Genomic DNA, 19,289 nt, shown 5'->3' with positions numbered 1-19,289 from the left:
ATGACGACAGCATTGGTGGTATGATCCCCACCTAGGATGTTCTTGAGAGTAGAATTAATAAAAGGTCTCTAGGTAAAAATAGATAAAATGCCAGGATTTTTTTTTTTTAAGTAGATTATTGAAATAAGGAGGTAATGGGTTGTAGTAAAACCAAAATCCTTTATTCAATTTCAAAATCTTAAAAAGTAATGTCCATAACGCATTTCACCGTGTAGGCTTTCTCAAATGGATTAATAACAGACAACCTGGCAGATAGGGCCTACATAGGGGAGAGGGTAGTTTAAAAGTGGCACCAAAATTACATCATTGGCTGTCCACCAATCCGCAAACATCATAATTAAATACAATAAAAATTCAATAAATAATAGTGCAAATTATTAGCAGGAGGTTTGGGGACCAATGCCAACATATTTGTTTTTTAAAAATGAGCATTCAATAAATAGTTTCAGCTGTTTGAAGCCGAGGCACGTGACTTGTGTCATGTGCGCGGCTCAGTTTCCCGACCGCTTGGTCTGATGGGGGATGTAGTTCTGAAGGTAGTCAATGGCAATTTCAGTGAAAACTAAGTATTTTGCCGAGCTTAGACAGGGGTGAAATAGGGAACAAACAATATGTAATGTTCCAACAGAGGGATGGGAGATATGGGAGGAGGGTATGTTAGGATTTCAGTGAAATAAATCAAATAGATTAGCATGTGTAATGAATAAAATATGGCGGCCATCTTAGTTGGGGAAAGTAATGAAGGCAAATGCTATTAGCAGAGGGAGGTGGAACTCGGCAGCCATATTTAACCCCTTAAGGACACATGACGTGTGTGACACGTCATGATTCCCTTTTATTCCAGAAGTTTGGTCCTTAAGGGGTTAAAGGGGAACATCCTAATAACAATAAATACACATAATATACAATATAATAGTTAATTTAAACCAAAGAAACATTGAAATAAAATGGTTGAATAGGAAATTAAAACATTAAAAGGGGCAAGTTGGGATAAGCAAATAAAAGGGACAAGTTAGGATAAGCAAATAAAAGCATATGGAGACTGAAGAGATGCAGACCTTCCACATCCCTCAAGTATAAAGAACGCAGAAACCACAGCTGCATTTACTTTCAATAAAATACATTTTATATGTGATATATCATGCAGCACTTGTCAAGGTTAATACTCCCCAACACGCAAACCAGAGAACAATAAAGGCGAACACAGGCAGACGTATTACCGGACCTTAAAGTGGCCGGACTTAACGTAGGAATAAGAAATAAGAATAGTCAGACACGCCAAGGTCAGGGATATAGAGGTACGGGTAAGCGAATAGACAGAGCCAAAAGTCCAGGGAGCCAGAAACAAGAATAACCAAATAACAAGCCGAAGTCAGGAACCAAAGAAAGACAACTAATCAGAACGCACTCTCTGGCTATAATAAACCACGACAGGGCAGGGAAGTGAAGGAGGTTAATCTAGGGCAAGGTGTACTCTGATAGGCAGGGACAGAAATGAGGCAGGATATAAATAGATAGTAGCAATAGGCTACTATCACTTTAAATGCTATGGTCAACCCTGCCGGCTACCGCATGCGCACGCGCACGTCTTTGGACACTTTCCCAGACGTGCACGCACCGCCAGCCAGGGAGCCGGGAGGATGGACAGCGGGACCGGGAGGGCGCGGGACACGAGGTATGACACCACTGAGACAAGATTTGAAGTACTTTTTTTCTGTTGCGCAGCCCTTTTCTATTTGTTTCCCTTTTTCTGTATGTGATTTTGAAGGGTTGAGAGTAGAGTTGAGCAGTTCGGGTTCGTACAGTTTTTGGACCCCGGACCCGAACACAGACATTTCACTGTATGTTCGGGTTGGAGTTCGGTGTTCGGCGATTTAATGGTGCGTTTTGAAAGGCTGCAGAGCAGCCAAAAAACAAGCGTTTGACTCGTATGCCCTTAGAAGCCATCACAGCCATGCCTACTAATGGCATGGCTGTGATTGGCCAGTGCAGCATGTAAGCTATCTACCAAAAGGCTGAAAGACCTAAATTGGTCTTTCAGCCACATTTACAAATACTAAGTAAAGATTACTTAGTATTAGTAATTTCAGCCCCTACTGGCTATACCACGAGTAGGGGCATGTCTAGTAAACAGTGAGCATCCAGTGGCTGCTCACTGTAAAAAAAATAAATAAAATAAAAATAAAAAACCTAAGTAAAATAAGGGGGGGAGACATATTGTCCTCCAACTGGTCCCCACTCCTGAGTGGCAGGGGCCCTAAAAACATTGAGGGAAGCCTACTGTCCTCCCCCCGGACCCCACCGCTGAGCGGCGGGTGGGGGCCCTACGTAACAATGAGGGGGGGACCTACTGTCCTCCCCTCCAGCCCCCACCCCTAAGTGGTGGGTGCCCTAAATAAGATTGAGTGGGGGACCTACTGTCCTCCCCCTCTGCCCCCACCCCTGTGCGGCAGGTGGGGGCCCTACATAACAATGAAGGGGGGGAACTACTGTCCTCCCCACCTGGCCCCCACCCCTGAGCGGTGGATGGGGGCCCTAAATAAGAAAGGGGGGACCTACTGTCCTCCCCCCCCGGCCCCCACCCCTGAGCGGTGGGTGGGGACCCTAAATAAGATTGAGGGGGGAACCTACTGTCCTCCCCCCAGCCCCCACCCCTGCACGGTGGTTGGGGGCCCTAAATAACAATGAGGGGGAGGACCTACTGTCCCCCTCCAGCCCCCACCCCTGAGCGGTGGGTGGGGGCCCTAAATTTAGAAAAAGGGGGGACCTATTGTCCTCCCCCCTGGCCCCCACCCCTGAGCGGTGGGTGGGAGCCCTAAATTTAGAATAAGGGGGGGGACCTATTGTCCTCCCTCCTGGCCCCCACCCCTGGGCGGTGGGTGGGGGCCCTAAATAAAAATATAACCCCCCCAAAAAATAACCCCTACCTACCCCCTCATCCTAAAAATAATGAGGGAGGACCATAAGCTACATACCTGTAAAAACAATAAAAATAAACTTACTATTTGATGTCTTCTTTCTTTTAAAATCTTTGTTTTTCAGCCCCAAAAAAGGCGAAATAAAAATCCATAATAACCGACGCTCTTTAAAAAAAAAAAAAAAAAAAAAAAGAGTGCAAAAGTAAAATCCATGTTCACCTAGAGGGCTCCGCACAGCTCTGCAGGGCGGGAGCAGGCTTATAAAGCCTTGCCCCACCCTGCAATTAGGCTCAGAACACTCTGATTGGTGGGTTTTTAGCCATCCAATCAGAGTGCTCTGACAGGTAAATGAAAAAAACTGACAGGTAAGTCTCTACATTTACCTGTCACAGCACTCTGATTGGTTAGCTTGAAATCCACCAACCAGAGTGCTCTGTGTCACACAGCGTGGGAAAGTTCTTTGGCATTTCCCCACACTGTAATTTGACTCATAACTACACTCTGATTGGTGGATTGAAAGTAACCAATCAGAGAGTTATGAGTCAAAATACACAGCGTGGGAAAATTCCAAAGAACTTTCCCACGCTGTGCAAAATTACACAGCGCACTCTGATTGGCTGGATTTCAAGCTAACCAATCAGAGTGCTCTGTGTAATTTTACACAGTGTGGGGAAATTCCAAAGAACTGTCCGTTTCTTCATTTACCTGTCAGTACGCTCGTTTTTTTTCCATTTTTTTTTTAAAGTGCGTCGGCTATTATGGATTTCTATTTGGCCTTTTTTGGGGCAGAACAAATATTTTAGAAGAAAGAAGACATCAAATGGTAAGTTTATTTTTATTGTTTTTACAGGTATGTAGCTTATGGTCCCCCCTCATTATTTTTAGGATGAGGGGGGTAGGTAGGGGTTATTTTCTGGGGAAAATGGGGGTTGAAGGGGGGGTTCATTTTTATTTAGGGCCCCCACCCACCGCCCAGGGGTGGGGGCCAAGGCGGAGGACAATAAGTCCCCCACCTTATTCTAACTTAGGGCCCCCACCCACCACCTATGCGTGGGGGCCGGGAGGAGGACAATAGGTCCCCCCTTATTTTAAATTTAGGGCCCCCACCTGCCGCTCAGGGGAAGACCGTAGGTCACCCCCTCATTGTTATTTAGGGTCTCCACCCACCGCGCAGCGGTGAGGGCCAGGGGGAGGACAGTAGGTCCCCCCCTCATTCTTATTTAGGGCCTCCACCCACCACTCAGGGGTGGGGGTCAGGAGGAGAAGACAGTAGGTCCCCCCCTCATTGTTATTTAGGGCCTCCACCCGCTGCTCCTCAGGGGTGGGGGCCAGGGGGAGGACAATAGGTCCCCCCTTATTTTACTTTAGGTTTATTTTTTATTTTTTTGTCACTGTTTACTAGACATGCCCCTACTCGCGGTATAGCGAGTAGGGGCTGAATTTACTAATACTAAGTAATCTTTAGTATTAGTAAATGTGGCTGAAAGATCAATTTAGGTCTTTCACCCTTTTGGTAGATAGCTCCGTAATACCGTGGGAATTAGGGAGTTATCTAATAAGCGGCTGCTTATTTTATGTTAAACTTGTCCTACTCTTACCCCCATTTTACTTCCTTTTGCAGCCCTCTAGCCCTTTCCAGGACTTTTTTTAGAGGCATTTTAGTGCCCAAAAGTTCGGGTCCCCATTGACTTCAATGGGATTCGGGTTCAAGTTCGGGTCAAATTCGAGCCCGAACTCGAACTTTTGACGAAGTTTGGCTGAACTCTGTGAACCCGAACATCCAGGTGTCCGCTCAACTAGTTCAGAGGGATCCCCTTCTTAGGGTTGCTGCCTTATCTTACTCTACCTCTTGTTATTTAGCGCTGACCCACTGTGTGTTTTTATTTCTTGATGTCAGTATCAAAAGCCATCCTAAAACTATAGTTTATTTTTATGAATATAATTTTTACAATTTACAGGGTTATTCTATAAAGTGGGAATTGTTGTAAATTAAAAATGAAAATTAAAATGTTAGGATAAAATAGTTTAATGGAAATATACTAAATTAAATAAATTTTCCATCTTTTTTAATTTGGTCATCAATTTGAAAATTGCTTTGAATTCTCTGATTTCCTAACAATCCACACATTAGTGAATAACCCTGTAATGTTATTTATACACATCCACTGGTTCTGTAAAGCATATCATGTGACTATTCACCATTCTACTTATGCACTTTGTGGATCATTTGAGGAGTGTAAAAGCAGTCATTCAACAACAGATTGAGAACTATATATTGGCTTAAGGGGTGACCAAACAGTAGATCCCCAGATGTTTTAAAAATAAAAACAACTTCCATGAGGTATTGCCTTTCTAAGGGCTATTAAAGTATCACAGTAATTGTAGTTTTCCAGCATCTGGGATTTATCTTTTAGGCCCCACGATTTTACATTATTTTTATGATATGTGGTTATATTTTAGTGTTTACAGTTAAACCTTTTTCTCTTCGAAATTCCATTCAGATGACTGATCATTTATTTAAAAGCAAGACTTTCTCCTCCGTGTACCAGAAGTATATGGTCCCTGTGTCCACTGAGGTCATTAATCTGATTTTCTCATATATGGAAGAGAAGGTAACTAGTCACTCGCTGAACATTACATTTTACAAGTAACAATGTGTAGTAGATGTTTGTTACAATTTAATTGAGTTTTCACATTTCATTTTAAATCTAGAATGTCAATTGCTAGGTTTGTATTGTATTTAACAATTTTAATTGTTTCATTTTTATTTTATTGATGCAGTACAGGAGTAGTGGCATAATGATATAGTAAAGACAGAATGGATTTGCTTGAATGAGTATTCTCTTGCCATTATTTTACTCACTGGGGTGTGTGCTGGAGTTTAAAATTGCTAGCCATTTAAAGTGTTATTTTCCCTCAGATTATTTATGAAAAACTAATGACAACAGGCTTTAGCACGCTTGTTACTCCTGATAATTTTAAAAGTTTTACCATTTTTGTGCATACCACTAGTATTGCTATAGATAACTATGAAGATATTCTATTTTACCCTGATCAACCTTTGCAAATTGTTTACTTCTGATGATTATTTTGACACAGATGAAGTTCTAGTTAGATAGAATTTGGCTTGTGATTGTGTATTGGTAATGGAGAACTTTACAGGAAACACGATTACTTTTAAGCCGAGATATTGTAATACATTAATGTAACCAGACCTCATTTAATGCAAGGGTTACAAAACCAGTAATTTGAGGTAAAACTCATTCTACTGATATTATAATCAATGACTTTGTCAACAACTGGATGTTTCAGTTGCAGAATGGAACAAGACAGTGATGTCCACTATTGCACTTATTACTCTTTCTATTGGATCCATATATTCAAGCCCTTGGAATAAAATCTGAATTTGTTATATGGTTTTTAATCCTGAAGGGCACAAAAATAACAATACAGGTGAAATTGTTGGGAAGATAATGGCGGTGTTTGGATAGATTGGGAACACTGGGATGGAGAAGTAGAAGTAGTACAATTTAACCCACTACGGTGTTACCATCCCCAGACTTTAGCTACTAATTCTAAGGGAGATGTTGAGAAATGTGGAGATTTCAGACATACTGGGATAGTATATTTATGACATGGCATGCTCTCTGCCTTCATAATGCAGGCTTGTCTTACACTGAAAAACATGACTCAATTAGCTCCAGGTACTGAGGAGGGATTAACCTATTTTGTGTGGGAATGTCCTGGACATGAGAGCCAATGTGATTGTGTATATTTTTTTACTGTAGTCTACTCTCAGGTCCAGAGGGGAGTGTCCCTTGCTTGGAGATTAACATAAAACGCCATTGTGGCTACCAATAAATCAGTTCCTGCGTACCCTTAACATATAGAGTCTCATCTCATGTTTGTAGGGAACCGCTATACCAGCTATAATCACCAGCTCTTCTAAGAGCTACACAGCTATCCTACCATGGGATTTGGAAAGCATTACTTTGAATAGGGGGAAAGGCTGCAAAACACCTCATCCTCTCGGGGTGGCTGACACATTTGGTGGTAGCAGTGGGATAGTTCTTGTCCCCCAGAGAAGATGCTGATCTTGGATGCAGTAACTGTCTAGCGTATGGGTAGTCAACCTGGTCCCTACTGCCCAGTTTGGGATTTCAGGTGGGCGGTGGTGGGTCCTGCAGAAAACACCCAGTGGGCCTAGATGGCCATGGACCAAGGCTGGCAGGGAAGATCCTTTCATCTCCCCTGCCGGCCCATGCAGAGTCAGCCTTGCACTAAGCCGTCTCGGGCTGGTGAGGAGATCAAAGATCTCGGCCCGCTGGTAGTTAGTTCCAGCAAAGAAGGAAGGGCCTGGGAGGCTGTGTTCCTCCCGCGAGCAGGCTGGTCTGGGCGTGGCCGCGCGTTACTGTGGTAACGATACAGTACTGTGCTCGGAGGAGGACAGAAGAGACAGCCAGAAGCCAGAGGAGCTGCAGGCTACACACGAACACACACTACACCCCCCACACACACACTGCCCATTCTCTCTCTCTCTCTCACACACACACAGACTGCCCCCTTGCACACACATACTGGCCCCACACACACACACACAATGCCCCCTCACACACACACACTTCACCCTTCGCACACACACAGTACCCTTCACACATACACAGCACCTCTCAAACACACACACACACAGCACTTCACAAACACACATAGAAAAAAGTAGAATGGGAAAAAATAGATAAATTTAAGACCTTCCTATATAAAAAAAACAAAACAAAAATGCACTTGCGCTATAAAATTACTTACTATGGCACAGGTGGGCGGTAAGGAAATTTTACCATCAACAAAGATGCAAAAATGGGCGGTAGGTATTAAAAGGTTGACTACCCCTGGTCTAGCAGATGGAGAGTCAGTATGAGCAACTGAAGCGATCCACCATAAAGAATATTTTGGAGAAACATGGGCAAACAACCGTCCTAAGAGGGAATTAATTGAAAAAACGAATTACTGGAGATGGATCGTGCCAATACCTTATCTGAACCGATGCTACCGAATGCAGAGGAAGACGAATGGATGCGGAACATTCGGTTACGATTAACCCTGTTCGGTCCAAACGCTCCCGCTAACATCATCATGCAGGTGATGGGGGCCGTGGACACAGAAGAACGAGCTAAACAGGAGTGTCATAAGAGTATCGGCAATACAACGCTCCAAGAATCCAGCAGCAGAGAATACAGCGACACCTTGGGAACATAAGAAGGTGCCATTTGAGGCATTTAAAAACTTTTAAGAAACAGATGGCGGAATAGATGGGTACCTTGCAAATTTTGAGAGGCATTGCACACTGCACAAGGTATCCACTGACGAATGGTTCACTATTTTGTCTGGAAAACTGTCAGGGAAGGCAGCAGAAGCATTCCGGGCTATCCCTGATGAAGAGATACAGCTGTCAAAGAGGCATTGCTTGCCTGGTACGCTGTCACCCCAGAAGTGTACCGCCGGCGGTTCTGGGAAACTAAAAAGCAGGGGAATTAATCTTTTACCGAATGGGCCTGCCATCTCCACCAAACAGCATCCTACTGGGTGTCACGGTAATATACCCCAACACGCAGGAATAGTTCACAGTCAAGAGACAAGAAACAGTGTTCGTCTTACCGGACCTTAGAATGGCCGGACTAGGACGAGAGAAAGACAGAGTCAGAACAAGCCGAGGTCAAGGGAACTGAGAGACAGCGTAACGTAGAACAAGCCGAGGACTGGTACACAGAGGACAAAACAGCGGATAAGCAAGCAAGGATAAGGAGAGAGCGGAGTCAGGAACAAAGCCAAGGTCAAGCACCAAAAAACCAACTGAACGATACAAGCACTAAAGGGAACTGGACAGAAACCACGATAGGGCAAAGAGCAAGGGAAACAGGTGAGTATAAATACCCTAAAGGTTCACTTTGATTGGCCCCTGTCATATCCACGCCCCCAAAACGTGAGTGTATGGGGAATGTGGCCTGACAGGGGCCAATGGGAGACTGATTCTAATTTAGTCTCCCACTGTCCCTTTAAGAGCGCGCCCAAGACGCGCGGCGCGCTCTTAGTGTCGGGCGGGACATGTGACCGCTTCTCGCGGTCACTGCCCGCCTGACTGATCCCATCGTTGGCTGAGCCGCGCGCGGCTCGTGCAGGAGCAGGACCGCGCGCGGCGAGAAGGGAGGACCCCGGCCGGCCCCTGGAGAGGGTAAGTACCGCTACAGTACCCCCCCCTGAAGACACGCCCACCGGGCGGGGAGGAGCAGGCCTGGCAGGAAAACGAGCGTGGAAAGAACGCACAAGGCGAGGAGCGTGAACAGCGTCAGCGGAAATCCAACTGCGTTCCTCAGGCCCATAGCCCTTCCAATGTACCAGATATTGGAGGCGACCCCGAAGCAAGCGAGAGTCAATTACAGCCGCCACTTCAAACTCCTCATGGCCCTCCACCGAAACCGGAGGAGGAGGGGGGACATGCCGAGTAAAACGGTTGCACAGGAGGGGTTTTAACAAGGAGGTATGAAACACGTTAGGAATGCGTAAATTTTTTGGAAGATCCAATGCATACGAGACAGGATTAACCACATGCAAGATACGAAAAGGACCAATAAAACGAGGGGCCAACTTCATAGAAGGCACACGAAGACGAATATTGCGAGTAGAAAGCCAAACCCGGTCTCCCACAGCATAGGATGGAGCCGCCCTGCGATGCTTGTCAGCGTGAACCTTCTGGCGAGCAGCTGAGGCCACCAAAGAACACTGAACCTGCTCCCAAGTATTACGTAGACTAGCCAAATGTTCGTCCAGAGCTGGCATGCCCTGTAAGGAGAATGCAGCTGGAAGAACCACGGGATGCCGGCCATAAACAACGTAAAAAGGGCTGTTCCCAGAGGATTCATGAGCAGCATTATTACGAGCAAACTCAGCCCAAGGAAGCAGGTCAGCCCAATTGTTCTGATGGTGGGACACGAAACAGCGAAGATACTGCTCCAGAGATTGGTTGGCACGTTCAGCAGCTCCATTAGACTGGGGGTGGTAGGCTGAAGAAAACGAGAGGGAGATACCCATCTCTGCACAAAACGCTCTCCAGAATCTGGAAATAAACTGGCTACCCCTATCGGACACGATCGAAGTGGGAATACCATGCAACCGAAACACCTCCCCGGCAAAGATAGAGGCAAGTTCCTTGGATGATGGCAATTTGAGAAGAGATACAAAATGAGCCATCTTAGAAAAACGATCCACAATCATCAGGATGACAGTTTTACCATTAGAGGGAGGTAATTCAACAATAAAATCCATGGATATATTGGACCATGGCCTCTCGGGTATGGGCAACGGATGCAACAACCCACAAGGAACTCTGTGGGAGGACTTCATACTGGCACAAGTGCTACAGGCATTAACGTAATCGGTGACGTCCTTGCGCAAGGAAGCCCACCAGAAATATCTAGAAACTGCTGAGACTGTCTTAGAAATACCAGGGTGTCCAGCAGTTCTAGTGTCATGATATAATGACAAGATGTCTCGTCTCTCTGGTATATCAACGAATAACTTATCAGCAGGCCTCTCCTCAGGAGCCAAGTTCTGTTTAGCCTGAATAGTTTGTAAGAGAGAAGACGAAATAGAAAGAACAGTAGTCGCTATTATTCTGTCAGGCGGAATGACAGGGGTAACATCGACCTCGAGTTTGTCAGTAGTCTCGAATTGTCTGGACAGAGCGTCAGCTTTAGTATTACGATCACCCGGTCTGTAAGTGATTATGTAATTAAAACGAGACAAAAAGAGAGACCACCTGGCCTGCCTAGAAGACAATCTTTTTGCTTCACTAAGGTATGAGAGGTTTTTGTGATCCGTTAAAATGAGGATAGGATCCCTGGTACCCTCCAGCAGATGTCTCCATTCCTTGAGCGCCAAAATGATAGCAAGGAGTTCACGATTGCCTACATCATAATTCCTCTCTGCTTTGGACATCTGTCTGGAAAAGAAGCCACAAGGGTGTAACGGCTTTTCAGGTGAATCTCTTTGAGACAAGATAGCACCTACCCCTATCTCAGAAGCATCAACCTCAAGAATAAAGGGCAGTGAAGGGACAGGATGCTGTAAAACAGGAGCAGAGGCAAATGTAGCTTTCAAGAATTCAAAGGCCTCGAGTGCTTCTGGTTTCCAGACATGAGTATTACCATCCTTCTTGGTCATTCTGGTTATAGGCGCTACAATGGCAGAAAATCCTTTAATAAAACGCCTATAATAATTAGAGAACCCCAGAAAACGCTGAATGGCTTTCAAACCCTGGGGCAGAGGCCATTCCATAATGGCAGACAGTTTCTTGGGATCCATACGAAAACCCTTGGCAGAGATTATATAACCCAAGAATTGGACTTCAGATTGATCAAATGAACATTTTTCGAGTTTGCAATAGAGACCGTTAACCAGAAGAGTTCTCAACACTAATTTAACATGCATGTGATGAGTCTGTAAATCATTAGAATAAATTAATATGTCGTCCAAGTATACTATAACGAATGTATGTATAAATTGACGTAGGACATCATTAATAAATTCTTGAAAAACTGCTGGGGCGTTACAAAGACCAAAGGGCATCACAGTGTACTCGTAGTGGCCACTCCTGGTATTGAAAGCAGTCTTCCACTCGTGATCCTTTTTGATACGTATGAGGTTGTAAGCACCCCTAAGGTCCAATTTAGTAAAAACTGTGGCCTGTTTAAGCCTATCAAAAAGTTCTGTGATCAAAGGTATGGGGTACGCATTTTTGACGGTGATTTTATTAAGGCCCCTATAGTCAATACAAGGCCTTAATTCGCCATCTTTCTTAGACACAAAGAAGAACCCAGCCCCTGCCGGGGAAGAGGATCTTCTTATAAATCCCTTCTCTAGAGATTCCTTGATATATTCCTCCATAACCAGATTCTCCTGAGGAGATAAAGGATATATTCTCCCTTTGGGAGGCATCGTACCAGGTAATAAATTAATTGCACAATCGTAAGGCCTGTGAGGTGGCAATCTTTCAGCCTCCCTTTTATCAAAAACAGATTTAAGAGACCGGTACTGAGAGGGTATGACCGTAGGCACGGGAGGAATATGAGTAGAATTCAAAGGGGTGACTTTAACAACACAAGACTCTTGGCAAGAATCACTCCAAGAAACTATTTGTCCTGACTCCCAATCAATGGTGGGATTATGAGTACGTAACCAAGGATACCCTAACACGAGGTGAGAGGAAGGAGAAGTAATGATCTGAAACCGAATGGTCTCAGAGTGTAACACCCCTGTAGACATATGTAGGGGAACAGTCTCATGTGTGATAATTGGAGAGCATAATGGTCTACCATCTATGGCCTCAACGGCCAAGGGTGTCTCCTTCTCTCTGATGGGTATGTTATTCTCCTTGACAAAACTGGAATCAATAAAGTTTTCGGCCGCTCCGGAATCAACCAGGGCTAGTATATTCCCTGCTATGCAGTCACTATCAAGGTGCAGGGAAACAGGAAGAAGTAACTTATTAAGAGGCAAATGTGAGGACTGTGATGTCACACCCAAGGCCAGTCCTCTATACGGTCTTAGGTGCGATAGTTTCCCGGACGCACGGGACATTCTTGTCTCATATGACCCCTCCTACCACAATAAAGACAAAGTCCCTCCTTTCTCCTATAAAGCTTTTCAGCGTCGGTAAGTTTAGCAACCCCTAACTGCATAGGTTCCTCCTCAGAACCTTTAGATCCCTCGGGAGTCTCAGCTCTAGGGGAGTTAAAGGGAACAAAATGTCTATTTCTGGACCTGGTATATAACCTGTCACGGATCCTGTTATCTATATCGATAAGATAGTCAATCAGGTCCTCCAGGGGTACAGGGAGGTCCTTAGCTGCTACCTCATCTAAGATAGTATCAGACAGACCTTCCATAAAGGCAGTAGTAAGGCCATTATTAGTCCAATCTACCTGTGAGGCAAGGGTCCGGAACTGAATAGCATAATCGGCTACAGATTTAGATCCTTGCTTTATTCTCATTAATGCCCTGGCGGCATTTTTTGACCTTTTAGTCGTGTCAAATGTTCTACGGAACGCTGTGAGGAAGCTATTGAAGTCGTGTACCATAGGCCCATTAGCCTCCCAAATAGGATTTGCCCATTCTAGTGCCTTATCCGTAAGCTGGTGCATAAGAAAACCCACCTTAGATCTGTCAGTGGAAAATGAAAAGTGGGTACATTTCGAAGTGGAATTCCACTTGATTAAGGAATCCCCTACATGTCTTAGCGTCCCCTCCATACCTAGGTGGCGGGGTTAGATGTGCAGAAGCATTAGACATATTAGCTGTGTCCGGTATAGGGTTTACAGGAGGCGTAGGTACAGGTACCGGAACAGATCTGGATAACAGTGTCTGGATGGCTTGAGCCATTTGATCCATACGGTGATCCTGTTCTGCGAATCTAGCCTCATGAGTGGCCATCTGTTGACCTAAACCTGCGGGGTCCATGGCCCTATCGTAATGTCACGGTAATATACCCCAACACGCAGGAATAGTTCACAGTCAAGAGACAAGAAACAGTGTTCGTCTTACCGGACCTTAGAATGGCCGGACTAGGACGAGAGAAAGACAGAGTCAGAACAAGCCGAGGTCAAGGGAACTGAGAGACAGCGTAACGTAGAACAAGCCGAGGACTGGTACACAGAGGACAAAACAGCGGATAAGCAAGCAAGGATAAGGAGAGAGCGGAGTCAGGAACAAAGCCAAGGTCAAGCACCAAAAAACCAACTGAACGATACAAGCACTAAAGGGAACTGGACAGAAACCACGATAGGGCAAAGAGCAAGGGAAACAGGTGAGTATAAATACCCTAAAGGTTCACTTTGATTGGCCCCTGTCATATCCACGCCCCCAAAACGTGAGTGTATGGGGAATGTGGCCTGACAGGGGCCAATGGGAGACTGATTCTAATTTAGTCTCCCACTGTCCCTTTAAGAGCGCGCCCGAGACGCGCGGCGCGCTCTTAGTGTCGGGCGGGACATGTGACCGCTTCTCGCGGTCACTGCCCGCCTGACTGATCCCATCGTTGGCTGAGCCGCGCGCGGCTCGTGCAGGAGCAGGACCGCGCGCGGCGAGAAGGGAGGACCCCGGCCGGCCCCTGGAGAGGGTAAGTACCGCTACACTGGGTCAACGAATGCCAAGCTGTGTCTGGGGAAGATGTCCTGCAACTGTTCCTCCTGGAACATTTCTTCAATGTCCTCAACCCTGACATCGGAGAGAACCAACCCCGGTAAGACCTTCTTCCCAACCAGAGATCCGAGGAGTAGTACCCTCTAACCGTTAATTAGAGTTGCAACGGATTTAGCAATTGCCGGCTCACTGAGCTTCAACAGCATTGCTGGGATTTGGTAAGGTCCGGACTGGTTTTTCATTTTTAGATTATTAAGATGTCTAAAAATGAACTTGTCTATATTGGGCCTTTGCAAATTTAGTGAGACCTGATCCACATTTGTAGTTTCAGGATGTGTGCCATTTATTAGCTTGGCAATCAGGACAGTAGAGCATATGACAAAATACTTGTTAAAGGCATTTGCTACATCTAAGGGAAGTTGCAGGGTTTGGTTATCCACTTTGACAGTGGAGGGTTGGGAGTGGATTGGGGGAGTTTGTAGTTTATTTATGACTTTCCAAAAGTTTCTAGGGTTTGAGATGTTATTGTTCAGATTTTCATAGAAATATTAGGCCTTGGCCAATTTTGTTTGTTTTGTGCATATATTTCGCCATTGTCTATACGCACAGTGATCATTCATAGAGCCAGTACGCTTAAACTTTGACCACAAAGAATCCTTAAACTGGTACATTTGGATGAGGTCAGCTGTGATCCAGTTCATATGTGCTCCTTTTACCCTCACCTTACGCAGCGGGGCATGCAGATTCCAAATTTGTAGGAGTTCAGACTGAAATAATTCAACAGCACAATCTAGATCTGGGATAATGTTTAATCTGTGCCATGGGAGGTTCTTGATGTCCTTTAGAAAGGATTCAAGATTACATTTTTTGAAGGACCTAGTTATTTTAACCTTGGGAGAGGATTTAATAGCCTTTATTTTGCGCACACAGTACACTAAACAGTGATCACTGAAAGTGTTTGGGAGAACACCGGCCTCCTGGATTCTATCAGGAGAAGTGGAGAGAATCCAATCTAGCAGGGTATGGTTAAGGCTTTTAATGTTTATGCGAGTTGGGGAGGAGATTAATTGCATTAGCTGCAAAGTCTTAAACAGCGTGCAAGAACTATTATTTTTAGGATTCAGCCAATCAATATTAAAATCTCCAAAGACCAACAGTTCACTTTTAGGGTTTTGAGCAATGGTTTCACTAAGGAGATGGGCTATGTCAGAAAGGGAATGCACAGGGGAGCTAGGTGGGCGGTAGATTCCTGCAACAGTGATTGAATTACTGCACGGGATCTCAATTGTGCCAGAGAGGAAATCAAGGGTGGCAGGAGGACTAAGGTTTTGTAAAGGGGTAAACTTTATGGAATTGTCAACATAAATAACAATGCCTCCTCCTCTCTTTGCTCTGTAATTTCTAAAACATGAATACCCCTGTATTGCAATGGCGGTGTCTGGTATTAGGGAGTAAACTACGGATGTTGCAATGCACAAAAGAGAGGCCTTTTTTAGTGGGGAGATTAGGACTAGAATTAGCTGGGGGACCAGCAGGGCCGGACTGGCCTACCGGGATACCGGGAAATTTCCCGGTAGGCCGCCAGCCCTGGGGCCGCTTTAACATTTGGCTGCCCTGGGGCCGCTTTAACATTTGGCTGCCCTGGGGCCGCTTTAACATTTGGCTGCCCTTGGGCCGCTTTAACATTTGGCTGTGTCAGGGTACCTGAGGCCTCTACCTCTAAGGGAGGTAGAGACTTGGTGGTGTATCCGTCCAGGCGAGCTGTCCTCTCCGTTCCTCGCGGTTCATCCAGTCACTTAAACACCGGCCGCGAGGAATCCACGTCCTTTTCTAGCAGGACGCTCAATACGTGACGTCATGACGCTAGCACGAGCTATCTGTCACTCAAGTGTCCGATATCCAATCGGTACTTTTCAGAGGCGTGATTTCCATCCAGAACCAGGGTATTTAAGCTTACTCCTTACTTCAGCTCATTGCCCTGTCGTGGTTCTAGCTTGTCTAGTCACTCAGTGCTCTGGTATTCTAGTTTGCTCTTTTGGTTTTGACTCGGCTCGTTGTACTACCCTGTTTCTCTGTTATCCCTTGACCCGGCTTGTCTCTCGCTTATCTGTCTTCTCGTTCCCTCGACCTCGGCTTGTCTCTGACTATTCTTTACTCTCGGTACGTTAGTCCGGCCATTCTAAGGCCCGGTATACGTACCTTTCCACTCTTTGTACTCTGCGTGTTGGATCCCTGTCCCGATCCTGACATTACGACAGGGCCAATGGATCCTGCAGGTACAAACAGTCAGCTTGGTTCTTCGGATCCCAGGTTTGACGCCATGGAACATAGGATGGATCAGATGGCTTTGGCACTACAGGCACTTTTGTCTCGTGCTAGTAACCCACCTGAGGAGATACGTACTCCTTCTATCTCTCCTGCAGTCTCAGGTCTAGAGGTAGCCACTGTAGGTGCTTCTTCCCGTATTACCCCACCAGTACGTTATGGCGGGTCACCGGAGAAGTGTCGTGGCTTTCTAAACCAGATTAGCATCCATTTCGAACTACAACCCCGCTCTTATCCTACAGATAGAGCAAAAGTTGGATTTATTATTACTCTGCTCATTGAAAAAGCTTTGAGATGGGCCAATCCTTTATGGGAGAATGATAATCCACTCGTCTATAATTATAATGCCTTTGTAGCTGCGTTTAGAAGAACTTTTGACCCTCCTGGCAGAAAGGTCAATGCAGCTAGATTAATGTTGCGCCTTAAACAGGACAATCGAACACTTGTGGATTATGCACTAGAGTTCAGATCCTTGGCGGCAGAAGTTAAGTGGAACGAACAGGCTTATATAGATGTGTTTCTGAATGGGTTATCAGATATAATTCTTGACGAGGTCGCTACTAGAGAACTCCCTGAAAATTTGGAGGATTTAATTTCTTTTATATCTCGTATTGATGAACGCTTAAGAGAGAGGCAGAACACTCGAGATAGGACCCGTAGACCCTCCTTTAAACTAGCGCCTACCTTTCAAATCTCTGAGTTCGAAGACTTACGTATTCCTGAACCTATGCAGATAGGCAGTACTCATCTCACTGAAAGGGAGAGACAGTACAGGAGAAGGGAGGGTTTATGTATGTATTGTGGAGTCAGGGGTCATTTACGCCTAAATTGTCCCAATCGTTCGGGAAACGCTCGCACCTAAGTTCCTCTAGAGGACAGGCCTTGGGTGTTTCTACTTTGTCCTCTATTCACAACTACAAGGAGCTCAGGCTTGTGTTACCCGTTTCTTTAAAGTGGGAGAAGGGAGTAGTTAAGACTATGGCACTAATCGATTCTGGAGCTGCTGAGAGCTTTATAGATCAGGGTTTTGCTGCCAAGCATGCTATTCCATCCCAGTTAAAAGAGACACCTCTGGCTGTTGAGGCCATCGATGGTAGACCGTTACTTGAGCCTGTTATTTTTCATGAGACCATACCGATTAACTTGACTGTTGGCATCCTGCATAAAGAGGATATATCCTTGATGCTCATTTCTTCTCCGTCTATTCCCATAGTTCTGGGGTACTCCTGGCTGAGGAGACACAACCCTATTATTAATTGGGAATCAGGGGAGATAGTTTCATGGGGAGAGAATTGTCAAGAAAAATGCTTGCGGAAGGTCTTACCTCTTGGGTTAACTAATACATCGAATACCTCTGACAATCCTACAGAGACACAAATTCCGCCTCAGTATCTAGATTTAAAGGCAGTATTTGACAAAAAGAAAGCCGATACCTTACCCCCACACAGGTCCTTTGATTGCAAAATTAACCTACTCCCTGGTACCATGCCTCCCAGAGGTCATGTATACCCATTATCTATAAAGGAGAACTCAGTCCTAGAGGAATATATTCACGAGAATTTAGACAAGGGATTCATCAGGAGGTCCTCCTCCCCTGCCGGGGCTGGATTTTTTTTTGTTAAAAAGAAAGATGGTTCTTTGAGACCTTGTATTGATTATCGAGGCCTGAATAAGATAACCATTAAAAATGCCTACCCGATTCCCTTGATCACCGAACTCTTCGATCGTTTGAAGGGCTCTACAATTTTCACCAAGTTAGACCTCAGAGGGGCATATAACTTGGTGAGAATCCAGCAGGGACATGAGTGGATGACGGCATTCAATACTCGATATGGCCACTATGAATATACCGTCATGCCTTTTGGGTTATGCAATGCACCAGCAGTATTCCAAGATCTGATTAATGAGGTTCTTAGGGAATTTCAGCAAGAGTGCGTCATTGTATACCTAGATGATATACTCATTCATTCTAGTGACATTGAGATTCATCACAAACAGGTCAGGAGGGTTTTGCACAAGCTTCTCCAGCATGGCTTGTACTGCAAGTTGGAGAAATGTAGCTTTGATCAAACCCAGGTAACCTTTCTCGGCTATGTGATCTCTGGGGAGGGATTTAAGATGGATCCGGATAAGCTCCAATCCATTCTAGAGTGGCCTTTACCCACAGGTCTTAAAGCCATACAGAGATTTATTGGTTTTTCCAATTATTATAGGCGCTTTATTAAGGGCTATTCTTCCATTATTGCACCTATCACTAACATGACCAAACAGGGGGCTGACACTAAGAATTGGACTACTGAAGCCCTCCTTGCGTTCAAGACTCTCAAGGAGCTTTTCGCTTCCGCTCCAATTTTAGTTCACCCTGACACTTCTCTGCCATTTTTGCTCGAGGTAGACGCATCAGAGACTGGTTTAGGTGCTGTTCTATCCCAAAGGTTGGGTGTTGATAAACCATTACATCCATGTGGATTTTTCTCTAAAAAATTGACCGGTACTGAAAGCAGGTATGACATTGGTGACAGAGAATTACTAGCGGTTATCAAGGCTTTGAAAGAATGGAGACATTTATTGGAAGGTACATTACATCCTGTTACCATCCTGACAGACCACAAAAACTTGTCTTATATCGGAGAGGCCAAGCGTCTGTCCTCCAGGCAGGCTCGTTGGTCGTTGTTTCTTACCCATTTCAATTACGTTCTGACTTACAGACCTGGGTCAAAGAATTCTAAAGCCGATGCGCTATCTCGCCAATATGAACCCTCTGCTTCAGTTGAACCACTTTTGTCTTCCATTGTACCCAAATGCAATATTATTGCTAATACCAGTCTCAAAATTCATTCCCCACTACTTGACCAG

The 19,289-nt window shown here is 45.1% G+C and overlaps 1 protein-coding gene across 1 annotated transcript in view; it reads left to right on the top strand.

The window, feature by feature from the left end:
* LOC134571263 (uncharacterized) overlaps positions 1-19,289 on the top strand; it is a 158,865-nt gene that overhangs the window by 57,124 nt on the left and 82,452 nt on the right. The window contains exon 2 of the mRNA XM_063429434.1: positions 5,420-5,530. Within this exon, the coding sequence (XP_063285504.1) occupies positions 5,420-5,530 (111 nt within the window). The remainder of the gene's footprint in view (positions 1-5,419; positions 5,531-19,289) is intronic.

Source organism: Pelobates fuscus, chromosome 8 (genome assembly GCF_036172605.1).
Source record: "Pelobates fuscus isolate aPelFus1 chromosome 8, aPelFus1.pri, whole genome shotgun sequence".
Taxonomy (NCBI): Eukaryota; Metazoa; Chordata; class Amphibia; order Anura; family Pelobatidae; genus Pelobates; species Pelobates fuscus.
Note: the sequence above shows the minus strand (reverse complement) of the source record. Positions and strands in the feature narration are given on the sequence as shown.